A 17,967-nucleotide genomic window follows, 5' to 3' on the forward strand; every position below is an offset into this window, starting at 1 on the left:
AGACAGAAACGCATACTCAATTTACAAATGCTGACATGATCTTGCAGAAAGGTTTACGAACTTGCTTAAGAAACGAAAACAATTATTTGTGCATTCTAACTTATAACTCACGCCTCCTCCCATTCAAGTGGCTCAATTTTCTGCTTGTATTTTGCTTTGTCAGCTATGTTTCTGCTTCTTTCTATGTCCTTGATCGTAAGCGTAAATCCTTCAACTTTTGTGATGCACCTAACATTTTTGGTCGAGTAGGAGAAGAAATGCTGACATGATCTTGCAGAAAGGTTTACGAACTTGCTTAAGAAACGAAAACAATTATTTGTGCATTCTAACTTATAACTCACGCCTCCTCCGATTCAAGTGGCTCAATTTTCTGCTTGTATTTTGCTTTGTCTGCTATGTTTCTGCTTCTTTCTATGTCCTTGATCGTAAGCGTAAATCCTTCAACTTTTGTGATGCACCTAACATTTTTGGTCGAGTAGGAGAAGAACCTTCTGATTGATACCCAATCTTGGAGAAGTTCTTCTCCATAAAAATCACCTTTCTGAAAGCACTCATCACCAACAGTATTACCAGTGCTTGAAGAACCCCTTCCATCATCACTTGTAGTTGTGTAGGTCCTCACTGTCCCTTGCGTGATGAATAACATCTTATAAAATGGCTCCCCCTCTCGAACAATAAAGGTATCCGCCTTATAAATCACGGGCTTAAGATACTTGCAGAATACTTCAAACTCTTTCTCACTCACATTTTGAAGCATCGAAACCTAGAGGAAGACGCGTATCCATATGAGAAATATAAAGAGCAAGTCCAACAAAAATGTATTGCCTAGATACAAATGCTTACTTTTTTTAATACAAAAGCTTACTTTGTTTAGTGTATTTAGGCAGAGATGGCGCTTGATATCCATTAAATCTTTCCGGGGAAGAATATTGTGGATATTTATGATATCGATATCTTCATCCGCGTTCAATTTGTGTAATGCACATGTCATGATCTTCTCCTTCCAATCCAACGGGAGGTCATTCTCATCGAACCACGATGCTATCTGTGGACTTCTCTTCTTCATTTCCCTCAACTTTCTGTTCTCCTTTGATAATGCAGCTGTCAACTGGACATACATCTGTTCCACAGCATGTAGGCTTTAGTACACTAAAATTAATAAATTAACTATCTTTGCCAACTTCAAAGATTCTGTTCAATTTGAATGCTTAACAAAGTAGACTGGCAAACGGATCGGGTTTATTGGATTTAAATCGGGTTTGACCCGACCCATTAGGCTAACACATTTAAAAGTACCCAAATGCAAAGTTTACAAGTCTTGCAATTGGCCGTATATATATAATAAACCTTACCAGAGAGTAATCAATAGAAATTATCATTTCATGTGCATTGCATCTGATTCACCTGTATAACGCTTTCTGCATAGCATACTACTACGGTTAAGCCTAATCTTTCTAAACCTGTTTAAAACCTGTTATGGATTCTCTTAATAAAAACATTAATAATTTTGCATACGGAAAAAAATATAGGGAGTCGCTAATGTGGAACAAATATTCAAGGGGGACTGGCATAATATAGGCTCAATTGTTGACCCAAAATGACCCGTTAATTAACGAGTGATTAACAGGTTCACCCGTTACCACCCAAACCGTTAAACATTCATCCAAATACTAATTTTAACGGGTGGGTCGGGTCGGGCTTAAAATGCCAGGTCTAATAGTCACTACCAACCTGCAAAATCGCATTGAGATATATCAGAACTAATAGCAGGCCTGTAACAGAAACAAAAACCGCAAAGAGGTTTTCCCATATATAGTTGCTAGTCTGGAGATTTTGCCCAAAAGAACTGCAGAAAAAGAAACAGAAAACCCTAAATTCAATGAGCTCAAGCAAATCTTATCACTTCTCTTTAGATAATAATAATAGCAATAATGAAGAATGAACCTTATATTTCGTAAGCCCCACCAAAAACAGTGCAAGAATTTCTGTGGAAAATCTGTTGAGCTCAAGATACCAGATCGAATGGCATCAAGAAATATACCGAAATCAAAAAACGTTGCAGCAGGTGGATTTGCGGTTGCAGGGCGGCATAGATTATTCAGAAGCGTGACATTTCTGAATGTATCCTTGTCCCTGCAATTAAAACCTTCAAGTTCACAAGCATTTTCACTTCGACAAGCATATTGCCAGCAATCTATCTCCCGTTGAAGCGAAAAAAAGTACCAAAAAGCTCCGAAAACCTAAAGGGATATTGACGTTAGAAGTTACATGAAAAATTACAAACGTTCTACCATATTTTTGGCAGAAAATGACGTTAATAAACTTATGGAATGATTAAAATAAACTAATTAAGGAATAAGGAATAAGACTTACTTGACTAGCAAGGATGCAGGTAAAGAAGGTGAAAGAAGTTCTAATCCAGAAATTGAAAACACCGTCAATCCATATTTTGGGAGTGTGTTTGGTTATATTCTTCTCGAGAATCTTCCTAAAATCATTAAAGCGTACGACCTGGGTCATGTAATGCAGCACAAGAAGAAAGTTGAGAAACATCCTTGTAGACCTCGAGCCCCTTATTATTTCTGCGTAAAAGAGAATAACCACCTGCACTCAAGCAATAGCAGATTCTCAAACCAACAATTAAATGACGACGATGAATCGATTAGGAACATTTGTCCTAGTTTGTAGTAATTGATATAGCTCGGAAGGGGAAAGGTTGATCTCTTACGTATGGAATAGGAGAAATAGCCAAAATACTAATTAAATTGCATCGCCCCAGAGTTTCCTTAGCTGATCCCCTCCTCCCCACCGCGATACCAACCTCAGGTGTCCCAACCTTATGTACAGGTACAAGCCCACCGATAATGGCAGAAAGGTAACACATGTCAGCGAGCAATCGAAAAGTAAAAGCCACTGCTGCCAATTTTTTGTCCACTGTAACACACATCATGTCTTTATTCACTACAGGAGTGTATAAGAATAAAGGATCCACTAAGACAGCAAACGCCCACACTAGTACAATCACAGAATTCCGAACTTGAAGAAATTCCGCATTCGGACCAAAGATTTCGCAAAATAACAGTGGGAGCTTTTTAGTCGGTCTATTTCTTCCATAATCGATATTGGCACAACTCTCCCCTGTAGTTGCTGCAGGATTCAGAATTGGACTACGGAAGAGAACAAAAGAAATAACAATTGCACCAATCAGGAACAAAAACACATTAAAACTTCACTAATCAACCAGAGCAGTAAGCATAATATATTTCAATATGCCGCAGTTCGATCTATTTGCGTCTCTGGTTTGCCAAACTAACCTCGGAATTCCAGTTCTCTCTTCCTCGCTGGGATTCATGATGTATAAGTTATAACCCAAAGGAGCTTTCTCGACCTATACCTCAAATTTCTGCTGATACAGTCAGTACCTGCAAGTATGGAACAGAATATTTCATGAAAAATTACCGACAACTTCCTGAAGCCCGGCACCGAAGCCTTCAACATCAGTAGTAATACCTCAAATCTGCGCCGCCTCAGATTGGGAAGGGTGGAAATTTGCAAGGAAGAGTCCCGTTTTAGAGAACGCAAAGTAGAGAGAGAGTTTCGCCGAAATTTCCAGCGCCTAAAGTAAGGTTCGGCGAAAACTGATGCGTATGGTGAATTCCCGTTTTGCCCCTTTCTCATTTCTCTTCCGTTCGTGTTTACTCCTAAGGTGCGGTTTGTGGAATTTTTTAAGATCTAGTTTGGTATTACTCTGCTTTGAAAAAAAATTATTTTTATTGTGCTGTGAGAGTAAATATATGTGAAATAAAGTAACAAAATATTTGGTAAATTTTTTTGTAAAAGTGCTTTTGAAAAAAAAAACAGTATTATAATGTTTGGTAAACTTTTATATAAAACTGATGTGAAAAGAAATCGATTTTTCAAAGCTGGGTTTTGCAATTTCTTGTTTTTAGCTTTTTTTCACCCAAAATTGTGAAAAAAAATTAAAGCTGAATGTTTACCAAACACAAAAAAGCTCTCAGCTTTTTTTTTTATGCCAGTTTTTTTTTTTCAGAATCACCTCAGTACCAAATAGGGATTGTCACATCCCGGCCCAGGACGGATCACTTCCCGGGCCGACTCCACCATCGTAGCACGATATTGTCCGCTTTGGGCTTACCATTCCCTCACGGTTTTGTTTTTGGGAACTCACGAGCAACTTCCCAATGGGTCACCCATCATGGGATTGCTCTAACCCCCTTCTCGCTTTACTTCGGAATTCCTACGGAACCCGAAGCCAATGAGCTCCCAAAAGGCATCGTGCTAGGTAGGGATGAGAATATACATTTAAGGATCACTCCTCTGGGCGATGTGGGATATTACAATCCACCCCTCTTAGGGGCCCGACGTCCTCGTCGGCACACACGCGACCATGGTTAGGCTCTGATACCAAATTGTCACATCCCGGCCCGGGGGGACCACTTCCCGGGCCCGCTCCACCACCGTAGCACGATATTGTCCGCTTTGGGCCCCGACCACATCCTCACGGTTTTGTTTCTAGGAACTCACACGAGAACTTCCCGATGGGTCACCCATCCTGGGAATGCTCTCGCGCGCTACTCGCTTAACTTCGGAGTTCCCATGGAACCCGAAGCCAATGAGCTCCCAAAAGGCCTCGTGCTAGGTAAGGATGGGAATATACATTTAAGGATCACTCCCCTGGGCGATGTGGGATGTTACAGGGATGGGCAAAATACCCGCAATTATGGGTAACCGTTTAGATAAATAAACGGTTTTGGGTATAACCGTTTATTCATGAAATTTAAATGGGTGGTTATGGGTATTAACCGCGGTTATAAACGGATAACCGTTTATCCATTTATTTTATATATGTAATGTTGAATATTTTAAAAATAAAATTATATATATATATATGCGGCTGTTTGACAGGGGATGAGAAGTTGTGTTATTAACCCAATAATCACATCTCTTCAATTTGAATGTTACATCTTTTGATTGTTGCTGAAAAGACATGATTCACGGTCAACAAGTGTATTTCTTCTTCTAACCATATTCTCTATCGGCAAAACTTAAATCAATGCTATTGACTATGGTGCATGGTTTATATAACTAATTATAATACAATGTAGCTGATTATATATATATATGTTAATACTTTATATTATGGGTGAAATAATCCAAGAATACCATATTCTAAATAGTTTTCTTAACCAAATAATGCTTGGCAAATATTATATTACCTTCATTAGTAATAGTTAAAAATATCGCCCGTGAACTATTATTTCAATTATTGGAATAGTATAAGGACTTAAAAAATTAAAATACAGAAATGTATGATAAATGTTACTTATAACAGTGTTTAATTGTCAAAAAAAAGAAAATTATGACAATTTTTTTAAAATTTTTAAGTTGTTAAAAACATGTAGACGGATGAAAAAGGGTTAATGGTAAAAAAAAAATATAAACGGGTTAAAAAGGGTAAACGGGGTAAACGGTTATTAAACGGTTACGGTTACGGGTATGGTTAACCGTTTATAAACGGTTATGGGTATGAGTATAATCGTTTAGGCAATTACCCAACGGCTAAACGATTATGCGAGTATGAGCATAAACAGTTATGGGTAACTAACCGCGGTTACCCGCCCACCATAACCATTACCTATCCCTAGTACGAAAACCAGGCATGCTCTTTCCAATTACATTAATCCAGTTTATTATTATTATTTCAACCTGGCAACTATTTCCTAGAAATCACGCAATCTCCCACTTTTGAATTAAAATTTAAAATCGAAAAAATTTAGGTTTTAATCCATAAACTATTTTTTGCTCTAACATTCAATTTTTAGCTCGAAATTAATTGTACCAACATTTTAACATAAAAATATTTTGATTTCGATAAATATTGAAAAATCATTAAACCAACACAATGAAAATTGCTGAACACTATAAAAGAATATAAAACACATGAAATAATATTTTTTTAATTATTTTAGTCGTTGGATTTAAATTTTGACTGTTAGATCTGATCTGATTAGATCTTAACCGTTGAATTCAATAAATTTATAAATACAAAACTAATAAATAATACATATATATGGTGGGCTAGCACATTAACGCATGATTAATTATGAGTTAAATTTGCCCCAAAAAATAAATTTTGAGTTAAAACTCATATTTAGCTTGTCATAGACCAAGTAGTATAAAAATAATAAAGCTTTTGATGCTGTCATGCACTAAATCACTGACTAAATTGTCTTTGAAATTCAAAATATTTTTTAATCATTTTTTTTCTTTCCCCGTTTTTTTTTTCTTTCTTGCTTTTTCTTTCTTTTTCTTTTTCTTTTTCTTTCGACACGTCATCCTCTCCTTTCCCCCACCCCCTTTTTTTTTTCTTTTGTTTTTTTCAGTAATGGATACCCACACCCTTTAACTACTCCACGCCTTACCCACACCCTAGCCACTTGGCTAGCCCCAGTGGCTTACCTTTCCACCTCACCTTCCATTTTCTTCTCTTTTTCCTTTTTTTCTTTTCCTTTCATTTTCTTCACTGTTGTGACTCCAAATTATTTGGACAGTTGAATCGGACGAATTGAAGAAGATCAATGGACAAAAATTAATAAAGATGTTCGAGAAGGATAACCACTGTGTAGCGCCTAGGTGCCACCTAAGCAGCCGCCTAGGCCAATTTTTAAAACACTGTTTATAGTTCACATCACTGTTGCTCGCAAGATGAACATCTTTCTGGTAGATTTATCATACGTGAAAACACCGTTTTCCCATAATTCTTTTAGCTCATTGACCAACGGCTGCAAATAAACATCAATAAATGTATCCGGATCTTCGGTTATCAACATAGTCATCATGATATATTTTTTTCTAAGTGAATTTGAGGCAGTAAAATATACGGAATTGTGAAGATTGGCCAAGTGCTGTGATTTTAGTTTAGAACCCTGAACAGATTAAACCTATCTGACACAACTCCCAATCTGATGTTCCGTGGCTCTCGCGCAAAATCATGGTACATCTTATCAGACTATTTCCATGCCTTTACATCACATATGCGTGTGACAATAGGTTAGTATATATAAACTGAGAGCAAAAAAAATGGTGGAACATTTCAAAATCCCTAAAATACCCTCACTTTATACACAAAAGCAATGAATAACTGTCTAAGAAAACAGGGTTAAAACATAATAATGTGAACAACTGCTGTATCACATTCATTCCATCTATCGAACATTTAGATGAATGAAAAAATAGTTATTTTGCCTCGTGCAATTGAACTTGAAGTGAGTGAATTATCTCCTCTTTATATCAAGTGTTAGACGCCATTTAATATTACAATCTAATTGTATTCCTCTTCATTTGTAAATGAGAGGTTATAGAACCACATTATTGCTAGCCCATTGTGAGAGGTTAGCCCACTTTCATAACCCTTAATGTAGATAATATCATTTGTTAAAAAAAATAAAAATTCAAGTATTAAGCTCAGTCGAGTCAAGTAAATCCACAATTAGTAACATCAAACAAGCTCTTTTGCCCTTGATTTGAGCGATTACCAAGTATCCATCTCCCGTTGTTCCCATTTACCCTTGGTTCTTTACTCCTTTATCGTTCATCCTCCCTCTTTCGTTGTCCATGGCCCAGTGCCCTGTTTGCCCCTTTCCTCCTAACCCCTCTACGTATGCTTTCTTTGACGGAGGTAGATTGTTTGCCCTCTTATTATGTGTCTTCTCCATCCCCTCTTATTTGTACGGTTACGGTTAAGCAACGTCAATATTTTATATTCTTATTACTTTTTGTCTTATTATCTCTCTAAAAAAATTTAATATAAAATGTTGACGTAGCTTAACCGTGACCACACAAAATAAAAGGGCATAGGAAAGGCATTATTTTAGGAGGGCAGACATTCTACATCCTTCTTTGACTGCAACCCCTTTTTCCTTTTTATCCATTTCCCCCTTCTTCCACTTTTACCCCATTTTTCCTTCCTTCCACCTTTCCCTTTGTTTCCATCCTCCTCTTCACTTTTTTCTGGTTTCCCCTTTCTTACCAACAAACTTCAACAAAAACATAATCTTTATACAAAAAAGGACGCCTTGCGTGAAGGATGAGAAGCAACCGGAGTCTTACGTTTTTCGGGAGACAGCGAGGGCACTGCTTCACTTCTCCGGAGGATATGTGCGTTTCGTGGTCTAATCTGGATATTCCTTTTCTCCGCACACAGTAAAGCAGCATCTACAACTGATTACAAGAAAATAGCATACTTGAGAAATGCCATGGTTTATTATTGCTACCTTAGACCAACTCCAACAATGGCTTATAACCTAAAATTCCTCTTCCCCCAAAACCCACTCCAACCCATGTGCTAGACAAAACGTAAAACCCAAAGCTCAAAAGAAGGCCAGATACCGGCCCTTTTTTAGGCCAAAAGTCATTATGGGCCCTACCTGTTGTGAGTGAAACACGGGCTGTGAAGCCCAGATGCTTGAGCCACTCGCCCAACGCGCAGCAACGCGCCAGCCAGATTCCCACGGGGACCCCACCCACGTGGGCGTGTCTCCTGCTGTCAGTAGCCTACCGGCTACTTTTTTTGATCGAACGACCATATTTAAATGGGACGTTGGTTAATCCAACGGTCCAGGTTCAAATTATTATTTCTTTTAGTTTTATATTTATATATTTATGGAATCCAACGGCTTAGATCAAATATAATGAAATTTAATGGTAAAAAAAAAAAAAAAATCTAACGGTCCAAATTTAAATCCAACAGCTAAAATAATTTTTAAAAATTATTTAACTTAAAATTCAATCAAAATCAGAAAGGTTTTACGAATTTGCTTAAGAATTGAAAACAATTTGTACTTTCAATTCTCTCCCATTTCTCCTATGCCTTTTTTCATGTCCTCGATCGTAAGCGTAAATCCTTCAACTTTTGTGCTGCACCAAACATTTTTGGTCGAGTGAGAGATGGTCCTTCCAGTTGATTCACAAGCTTGGAGAAGTTCTTGTCCACAAAAATCACCTTTCTGAAAGTCATCACCAAGAGTATTGCCAGTGCTTGAAGAACCCCGTCCATCAGCAACTGAAGTTGTGTAGGTCCTCACTTCTCCTTGCGTGATGAATAAAATCTTATCAAATTGTTCCCCCTCTCGAGTAATAAAGGTGCTCGCCTTATAAATCACCGGCTTAAGATACTCGCAGAATACTTCAAATTGTGCCTCACTCACATTTTGAAGCATCGGAACCTAGAGGAAGACGCATATATATGAGAAATATATAAAGAGCAAGACCACGAGTTAATTTTATTTTATTTTATTTTAATACGAAAGCTTACTTTGTTTAGTGTATTTAGGCAGAGACGGCGCTTGATATCCATTAAATCTTTCCGGGGTAGAATGTTGTGGATATTTATGATATTGATAACTTCATCCGCTCTCAATTTGTTGCCTAATGCAGATGTCACGATCTTCTCTTTCAAAGCCAAAGGGAGGTCATTCTCCTTTAACCAATCTTCTATCAGTGGACTTATCTTCTTCTTCATTTCGGTCAACTTTCCATTCTTCCTTGATAATTCAATTATCCCCTGGATATACATCAGTTCCACAGCATGTAGGTTTTAGTATACTAAAATAATAAATTAGCTTTCTTTGCCAACTTGAAAGATTTTGTTTAGTTGGAATTTTTATTCGAAAACTTGGTAGTCAGTACCAACCTGCGCAACAGTAAAGATATATAGAGAAGCTAATACCCAGCCGAGAAGACAAACAGAAAGAGCAAAGAGGGTTTCCCATGCATTACTGCTAGTCTGGAGATTAGTCCCCTTAGAACTGCAAAAAAGAAACAGAAAACCCTAAATTAAATGAGCTCAAGCATATCTTATTTCTCTTCAGATAATAACAATAGCAGTAATGAAAAACGAACCTTAGATTTTGTAAGCCCCACAAAAAACAGTGCAAGAATTTCCGTGGAAAATCTGTTGAGCTCAAAATACCAGATTGAATGGCATCAAGAAATATACCGAAATTAAACGACGTTTCAGTTGGTGGATTTGCAGGGCGGCATATATTATTCAGAAGCGTGACATTTCCGAAAGTATCCTCGTCCTTACAATTAAAACCTCCAAGTTCACAACCATTTTCACTTCGACAAGCATATTGCCAGCAAACTGTTTCCAGTTGAATTGCAAAAAAGTACCAAAAAGCTCCGAATACCTAAAGGGATTTTGACGGTAGAAGTTACATGAAAAATTACAAACGTTCTACAATACTTTTGGCAAAAAATGACGTTAATAAACTTATGGAATGGTTAAAATAAACTAATTAAGGAATAAGGAATAAGACTTACCACACAAGCATGGAAGGACTTAAACAATATGAAAGCACTTCTAACCCCGAGTTTGAAAACAGTTTGAGTCCATATTTCAGGAGCGTCTTTGGTTATATCCTTCTCGAGTTTCTGACTAAACCAATTAAATTGTATAAACCGGACTATGTATTGCGGCACAACAAGAAAGTTCAGAAACATCTTTGAGTGCCTTAGCATTTTTGCGAAAAAGGGAATAACGACCTGCAAAAACCAACAATTAAATGACGATTTTGAATCAATTAGGAATATATGTCCCAGTTTGTAGTAATTGATATAGTTCGGAAGGGGAAAGGTTGATCACTTACGTATGGAATAGGAGCAACAGCGAAAATATTAACAATTAAATTGCATCGCCCCAGAGTTTCCTTAGCCGATCCCCTCCTCCCCACATTTGGACCGGCCTGAGGTGTCGCAACCTCACGTGTAGGTACCAGCTGAACGATAATGGCAGAAAGGAGATAGAAGTCTGTGAGGAATCGCAAACTAAGAGCCACTACCGCCAACTTGTCAATCTTGATACACTTCATGTCTTTGTCGACTGTAGGAGTGAATAAGAATAAGGGTTCCGCTGAGACAGCAAAACACAACAGTAGTACAAACACAGCATTCCTAACTCCATTCGGACCAAAGATTTCGCGACATGACACTGGTCTATTTCTTCCATAATCGATATTGGCAGAACCCACCTGCAGACTACCGAACAGAACACAAGAAACTTGAATTATAACACTTCCTTCACAATTGGCAGAACTATAGTAAGAACAAGAAATAAGAAAACAGATAAGAGTTTCATGATTACATTGGGTTTGAAAACCCTAGATACAAAAGGATTACAACCAGAAAAATAAGAAAACAGATTACAACTGGGTTTCAAAAAAAAAAAAAAAAAAAAAGAAAACAGATTACAACCATACGTTCAAAAATACAACAGAAGAACAAATACTAAACAGCCCTAAAAACAAGGAACATCTGGAACGATAAGAGTTTGAACGAAGTCAAACTCCATAAGTTTCGGCAATAAGCTTAGCATGCTGATCTTGTCTAACAATACCTACTTCTCAATCCTATTTTTTCGCCTGCAATCATGTATAAGTGCCTAGATTTACGAAACAAACCTCGAATTTCCAACTCTCTCTACCTCAGGGCGATTCATGTGTAACCGGAAAGGAGATTTCCCGAAGTATTTCATGAACAATTACCAACTACTGCGTTGGGGTCCATTAATATAGAACAGAGGCGGTTCGTAAAATCACACGCGGGCCAGGAAGGTTCGTAGAAATACCAGAAAAATGGTTTGAAAGGTCCACGGATATTTGTTGAGACATTTCAAGTTTAATATTCTTATTTACTTCTGCAATTAAATGGGTTTAAAAAATGTCAAGAATTCATCCTAAAACATACATAATTTTACGGAAATACTATTACGTGACAATATTTTCTCTGTTAAGTTTTCATGCATGAAGAAGTGGCTTGTGATTTTGGGGAATAAGAAGAAACGACTTAATTCCTTAATTTTTTACTATTAAATGATTTTCTCTCTCCTGATTAATTGATAAGTAATTATTAATTGTTAATCGTTAACCATGATTCTCTTATGGGACACGTGTCAATCTTTAGAAATGGTGGTAAGCATATCTTAGAGTTTACCGTGGTGAGCATACCTTAGAGTGTAGGATGGTGAGTAAAAATGCTTATGAATTATTTCTGGATTAACTTTAAAGACTAAACTGAATTAGCTTGATATGAACTAAATAGTATAAGAATAATACAATACTTAATGCAGTGTTGAACTGATTCCACACGTCCCTTTCTTCTTCTCTCTACCAGTCCCGTCTACCTGACCTTTTTCTTTCTTTTTAATAATAAATTGTTTTTTCGGTTTAGAGTAAGGTTTAGTAGTCCCTTACCTTCCATTTTGCTTCCTTTCCTTTTCTTTTCACACTTTCTCCTCTCTAAAAAACAGTGTTTTTGATGATATAATAGGAATTCTTAAGACTCGAATTATCTGTAATAACTCTTTGAGCTAATTTTTTAGGTGATCCCACCCCTTATTTTGCCAAGAAAAAAACTTTCATTACCCTTTTTTTCTCTTTTTTTTCCTTTTTACTTTTCTTTACTGCTGTGACTCCCCTAAATTATAAAAAATTTGACAAAAATGGCCCATTTTTGTCTTAATTGTACCAATATATGCCATTTTAAAATAGGAAAGTTTATGAAAAGTTTTTTAAAAAAAATTATTTTAATGAAAAATGAAAAATACAAGTGTAATAAATAGTATCAAAAAAAATATAAAAAATAATTTTTCGTTAAAGGTAAACAGTACATTCTTTTAAAATCGCATATATTTGATGTAAAGGTTGTTTTAAGCATTGGGAGTGTTGACGATCTTTGCAGATGACTAGCGTCACTTTGACCATATTTCTGATGCAGGTTCTCAGCTAGACCTGTATCTTGAAGTAAATTTCTGCTGATAGAGTTGGTACCTGCAAGGATGGAACCAAATATTTCATGAAAAATTACCGACTCCATTCCTCAAGGCCCGCACCGAAGCGTTCAACAACAGTAATACCTCAAATCTGCAGCGTGGAAATTTACAAAGGAAGACGCTTTTTAGAGAACGCAAAGTAAGAGAAGCTTCGCCGAAATTTCCTCCGCCGAAAGTAAGCCTTGGCGAAATTATTTTAATCATATTTTTTTTTCTTTTCCCGTTTTCATTTTTCTTTCTTTTTCTTTTTCTTTCCACAAGTCATCCTCTCATTTCCCCCACCCCCTTTTTTCTTTTTCTTTTCTTTTTTTGAGTAATGGATAGCCACACCCTCAACTACAAGAGATTTTTCGGTGGACGGAAACACGAAGCGGTACACCACTTGTTATTATACAAATGGTGAGATATATGTGTTAAAAATTTAATAACTTCAAAAAATACAATTTTTTACCTGAGAGTGATCAATAGAAATTATCATTTCATGTGCATTGCATCTGATTCACCTGTATAACGCTTTCTGCATACTACTACGGTTAAGCCTAATCTTTCTAAACTTGCTTAAAACCTGTTATGGTTTCTCTTAATAAAAACATTAATAATTTTGCATACGGAAAAAAATATAGGGAGTCGCTAATGGGGAACAAATATTCAAGGGGTACTGGCATAATATAGGCTCAATTGTCGACCCAAATGATCCGTTAATTAACGAGTGATTAACGGGTTCACCAATTACCACCCAAACTGTTAAACATTCACCCAAATACTAATTTTAATGGGTGGGTCGGGTCGGGCTTAAAATGCCAGGTTTAATATTACAAAGACCCAGTAGTCACTACCAACAGCTGCAAATAAACATCAATAAACGTATCCGGATCTTCAGTTATCAACATAGTCATCATGATATATTTTTTTCTAAGTGAATTTAAGGCAGCAAATTATATGGAACTGTGAAGATTGGCCAAGTGCTGTGATTTTAGTTTAGAACCCTTAACAGATTAAACATGTATGACACAACTCCCAATCTGATATTCAGAGGCTCTCGTGCAAAATCAGAGTACATCCGATCAGACTATTTACATGCCTTTACATCACATATGTGTGTGGTATTCTAGTATATATAAACTGAGAGCAAAAAAAATGGTGGAACATTTGAAAATCCCTAAAATACCCTCACTTCATACACAAAAGCAATGAATTACTGTCTAAGAAAACAGGGTTAAAATGTAATAATGTGAACAACTGCTGTATCACATTCACTCCATCTATCAAACATTTAGATGAATTAAAAAATAGATATTTTGCCTCGTGCAATTGAACTTGAAGCGAGTGGATTTTCTCCTCTTTATATCAAGTGTTAGGCGTCATTTAATATTATAGTCTAATAGTATTCCTCTTCATTTGTAAGTGAGAGGTTATAGAACCATATTATTGCTAGCCCATTCTGAGGGGCTAGCCCACTTTCATAACCCTTAATGTAGATAATATCATTTGTTCAAAAAAAAAAAATCAAGTATTAAGCTCAGTCGTGTCAAGTAAATCCATAATTAGTAACGTCAAACAAGCTCTTTTGCCCTTGATTTGAGTGATTCCCAAGTATCCATCTCCCGTTCTTCCCATTTACCCTTGGTTCTTTACTCCTTCATCCTTCATCCTCCCTCTTTCGTTTTCCACAGCCCAGTGGTCTGTTTGCCCCTTTCCTCCTAACCCCTCTGCATATGCTTTCTTTGACAGAGGCAGATTGTCTGCCCTCCTGTTATGTGCCCTCCCCATCCTCTCATATTTGTGCAGTTATGGTTAAGCAAGGTCAATATTTTATATTCTTATTACTTTTTGTCTTATTATCTCTATAAAAAAAATTAATATAAAATGTTGACGTGATTTAACCGTGATTGTATAAAATAGAAGAGTATAGGAAGGGCATCATTTTAGGAAGGCAGACAATTTGCCTCCTTTGACTGCAACCCTTTTTCCTTTTTATCCATTTCCCCCTTCTTCCACTTTTACCCCCTCTTTCCTTCCTTTCACCTTTCCCCCTGTTTCCATCCTCCTCTACCCCCTTTTTCGCTTTCCCCTTCCTGAGATCATCTCCAATGGTTGGGTTAAAAGTCAAAATTTTTAGCCCAGAAAATTTAGCTTTTAGCCCAAGAACAGTTTTTCTGCTCCAACCGTTCTAGTATAAAATTTTAGCTCGAGATTATTAAAGAATGAACTTAGGCTATTTTTTTTGTTAAATTAATTTTTTTAAAATAAATATGCAGATTATCGTAAATTAATTTTATGAACATTTTAATCTAAAAAAATTTAAATTCCAATAAATATTGGGTGAAGTCCACTTCGATTTATGGGCTAAATTTTAGGAGGAATTTGACATTAATTTAGCATTTTACCCAAAATTTCCCCTTGGGTTGGAGTGGGTTTGGAGGAAAATTTTGAAGGATAATTTAACTTTTAACCCACCATTGAAATTGGTCTTACACCTCCACGTTCCTCAATCCGGACTGGCTTCATCCTTCATCGACTTCGCAATCAGCTCCCACTTATCTTCGCCTCAATTTATGTAATTATGTTGTGTTAGTAATTAATAAAGTAACCTTTGTCAAAAAAAAAAAAAAATTCAAACCATTTTGTTTTTGGTTTTCACATTGTTTGGTTGTGTTTATTTTGATTCCCTGGGGCAAGAGCCAATAACTTGAACGATTTTACCAACTTCAACAAAAACATAATCTTTATACAAAAAAAGGACGCCTTGCGTGAAAGATGAGACGCAGTACTTTCGTGTTACAACATCCAGCACAAAGAGCAAACTATGTGTCCTATTCGTGTAAAAAATGGAAAGTTATCTTCGTATGTTCATTGGTCCATTCGGTTCATATATTGATCACAGGCTTCACCAGCCAAGAACCCTCATGATTAGTGACAAAGAAAAACGACGAATAAAAAGCAGATAACCTACAAAGACAAAGTCGACACCCCAATTTCAATTCTTCTGTGAAATTTACCCTCTTTGTGTAAAGGACAGCGATTTTCATACTCTCGTTTTCTCCTCCTGCATTTTTGTTTCTATGCATTGGTTCTTCTTTACTCATTCAATCCAACGGCTTGAGTAAAAAAAAAGGAAGGTGTGCAGGCGGAGAAAGAGGAGTGCGGAAATCACACGAATCCCTATGCAAATCAGTTTAAAGTTCTACAAAACTCAATGATCATAGTAAAGCTCCAGAAAAACAAAAATTCAAATCTTATTTTCTCAACAGATAAAAATCAAAGAAGACTAAGTGAACAATAAATATTGTGGAAACCTCACCTGAAAAGCCTTGGAAATTATATCATCGTGAAGGGAAACATGGTTTCTGCAATTACAACAGCTGTACAAACTAGGCCCTACCAAATCCGCCATTAACAAATAAATCCACAGCTCCAACCTCTAAACACCTCCCACTGCTCGGCAACCAGAGAAATGCAAAAGAAACAGAGAAAACTTTCACACAGGAGAGAAAAAATCTGTTAAAATTAAAACACGAAAATATGGATTAAGAGAAAGATTATCAATTTAATTACCTACAACAACATCAACAGTGACCCAGAAGCCTGCAAGCAAAGATAGATTATCAACCGAATTAGCGTGCAAGATCCAAAAGTAAAATATTAAATTTAAAAATTTGAATAATTGGGTTTTGAAAGAGACAGGATTTGCAATTAAGGGTAAGCAAAAAGAACATTTAGAAGAATAAGATTAACAAACCCAGATTAAAAAATGATTAAACAAGTGATTAGGAAAGGGAAAGTTGGAGTCTTTGAAGTGAAATTCATGGGGTACGACATAATTTAAAAAACATAGACCCATTAATTAATTCGGAATTAAAATCGGAAGGGATGAGGATCTGACCTGTTTAGCCAGTCACTAATTGTGATTAAAAAATGATTAAAATTTTTTATGAGAGCAGAGAGAGTTGGGAAATTGCTTTGTTCTTTACTTTTAGAAATTAATCAATTGATTGCTAGCAGTTAGCAGTACAATCAAAGTCGGGAAATTGATAGAGAAATTGCATTAAATTAAAAGAAAAAGAAAAGCACTAAACTTTTAACAGCGGACTGAGACTTGAGAGCACTCCCACCGTAGCATATTGCTCGGGGGACCGGCTCCAGAACAAAGGCCCGAGGGCCGGTGGAAGGCGTCCAGCGTGACGCAGGCCGGGGGGCGGGGGAGGCCCGAGGGCCAGGCCCGTGAGGAATTGACAGGCCTTGAGCCCGGGGTGGGAGTGACGCCATGCTGACGCCAGGGTGGCGTCAGCGTATTATTTAATTTTTTTTGTGTCAGGCGCGTGCACCCCACCCGCGCGTGGGGGCGCGTCCTGACACTTTAATCAGAAAAAAAAAAGTTTTGTCTGTTACCGTTGGGAAGCCACGTGGCTTCCCACGGTACGTTAGATCCTAACGGTCACTTAATGTGGACCGTTAGATCTCAACGGTAAAAAAATATAAAACTGTCAGATTTAATATCCACCGTTCGATCTGAGATCAACGGTGGATATTAAAATGCTTTATAAATTAAAAAATAAATGAAAAAATAGTTTAAAAAATATGAAAAGTTACCGTTGTGACACGTGGCACAATCTGGAGCGTTGGAATTCAAATTTTTTTATATCCAACGGCAGAGATTAATTAATTGAATAAAAATTCAAAAAAAAGTGTAAAAAATTCAAAAAAATATCTGAAAAATCTGAAAAAAATTGTAAAAAAAATTGTTTTTACTTTTCTATAAATACCTTCTCATTATCATCTACCTTCACAACAATTTCATATTTTCTCAACTACTTTCAATCACATTCCTTTCTTTGTCTCAAAGTTTGAATCCATTTTTTTCAACAAAATGACCACTGGTGCAGGTACGAATTGGTCGCTTATTGAAGATGTTGCGTTGTGTACTAGCTGGGTTGAAGTTACTCATAGTTCGCTTACGGGTAATGAGATGCAGTTGCGAGAAATGTGGAGTCTTATTCATACCAATTATCTTGAGAAAATTGGTGGGAAAAGAACCAAAGAATCGATGTCGTCCAGTCGTTGGAAATTACTTAGCCAATCGTTTAGTACGTGGAGAGACGCTTTGGCACAAGCTAGTA

General features: G+C 36.7%; 2 protein-coding genes across 5 annotated transcripts; both read right to left on the bottom strand.

Moving 5' to 3' along the window:
* On the bottom strand, positions 1–3,655 carry LOC125471122 (cyclic nucleotide-gated ion channel 1-like). 4 transcript variants are annotated; one of them, XM_048571159.1, is made up of 9 exons: positions 3,511–3,655; positions 3,315–3,422; positions 2,729–3,167; positions 2,374–2,604; positions 1,945–2,240; positions 1,732–1,846; positions 866–1,120; positions 471–763; positions 1–240 (listed from the first exon to the last, which is right to left on the bottom strand). In XM_048571159.1, the coding sequence occupies exons 2-9, from the start codon at positions 3,350–3,352 to the stop codon at positions 108–110; spliced, it is 1,800 nt and encodes a 599-aa protein (XP_048427116.1). In that variant the 5' UTR covers positions 3,353–3,422; positions 3,511–3,655; the 3' UTR covers positions 1–107. The 4 variants fall into 4 exon arrangements, with proteins under 4 accessions (XP_048427116.1, XP_048427115.1, XP_048427117.1 ...); XM_048571158.1 differs by having other exon boundaries at positions 1–763; XM_048571160.1 differs by having other exon boundaries at positions 1–763; positions 2,729–3,138; positions 3,511–3,543.
* A 5,121-nt stretch (positions 3,656–8,776) lies between these two features.
* On the bottom strand, positions 8,777–11,637 carry LOC103943518 (cyclic nucleotide-gated ion channel 1). The gene is made up of 7 exons (XM_048571052.1): positions 11,481–11,637; positions 10,671–11,058; positions 10,345–10,566; positions 9,922–10,211; positions 9,713–9,827; positions 9,335–9,583; positions 8,777–9,245 (listed from the first exon to the last, which is right to left on the bottom strand). The coding sequence occupies exons 1-7, from the start codon at positions 11,552–11,554 to the stop codon at positions 8,865–8,867; spliced, it is 1,719 nt and encodes a 572-aa protein (XP_048427009.1). The 5' UTR covers positions 11,555–11,637; the 3' UTR covers positions 8,777–8,864.
* Positions 11,638–17,967: the final 6,330 nt, after the last annotated feature.

This window comes from the organism of the source record quoted next, unplaced genomic scaffold (genome assembly GCF_019419815.1).
Source record: "Pyrus x bretschneideri cultivar Hongxiangsu unplaced genomic scaffold, Pyrus_bretschneideri_v1 Contig57, whole genome shotgun sequence".
Classification (NCBI taxonomy): domain Eukaryota; kingdom Viridiplantae; phylum Streptophyta; class Magnoliopsida; order Rosales; family Rosaceae; genus Pyrus; species Pyrus x bretschneideri.

Excerpts from the sequence above, each read along its gene's own strand:
- LOC103943518 (XM_048571052.1), bottom strand. The coding sequence starts at position 11,554 with ATGAAATACTTCGGGAAATCTCCTTTCCGGTTACACATGAATCGCCCT. Across the intron at positions 11,059-11,480 it reads GAGAGAGTTGGAAATTCGAG|TCTGCAGGTGGGTTCTGCCA; the intron begins GTTTGTTTCGTA and ends TCTGTTCGGTAG. Across the intron at positions 10,567-10,670 it reads CTGTTGCTCCTATTCCATAC|GTCGTTATTCCCTTTTTCGC; the intron begins GTAAGTGATCAA and ends TGGTTTTTGCAG.
- LOC125471122 (XM_048571159.1), bottom strand. The coding sequence starts at position 3,352 with ATGAATCCCAGCGAGGAAGAGAGAACTGGAATTCCGAG. Across the intron at positions 1,847-1,944 it reads TGGGGCTTACGAAATATAAG|TTCTTTTGGGCAAAATCTCC; the intron begins GTTCATTCTTCA and ends CTTTTTCTGCAG. Across the intron at positions 764-865 it reads GCCTAAATACACTAAACAAA|GTTTCGATGCTTCAAAATGT; the intron begins GTAAGCTTTTGT and ends GTCTTCCTCTAG.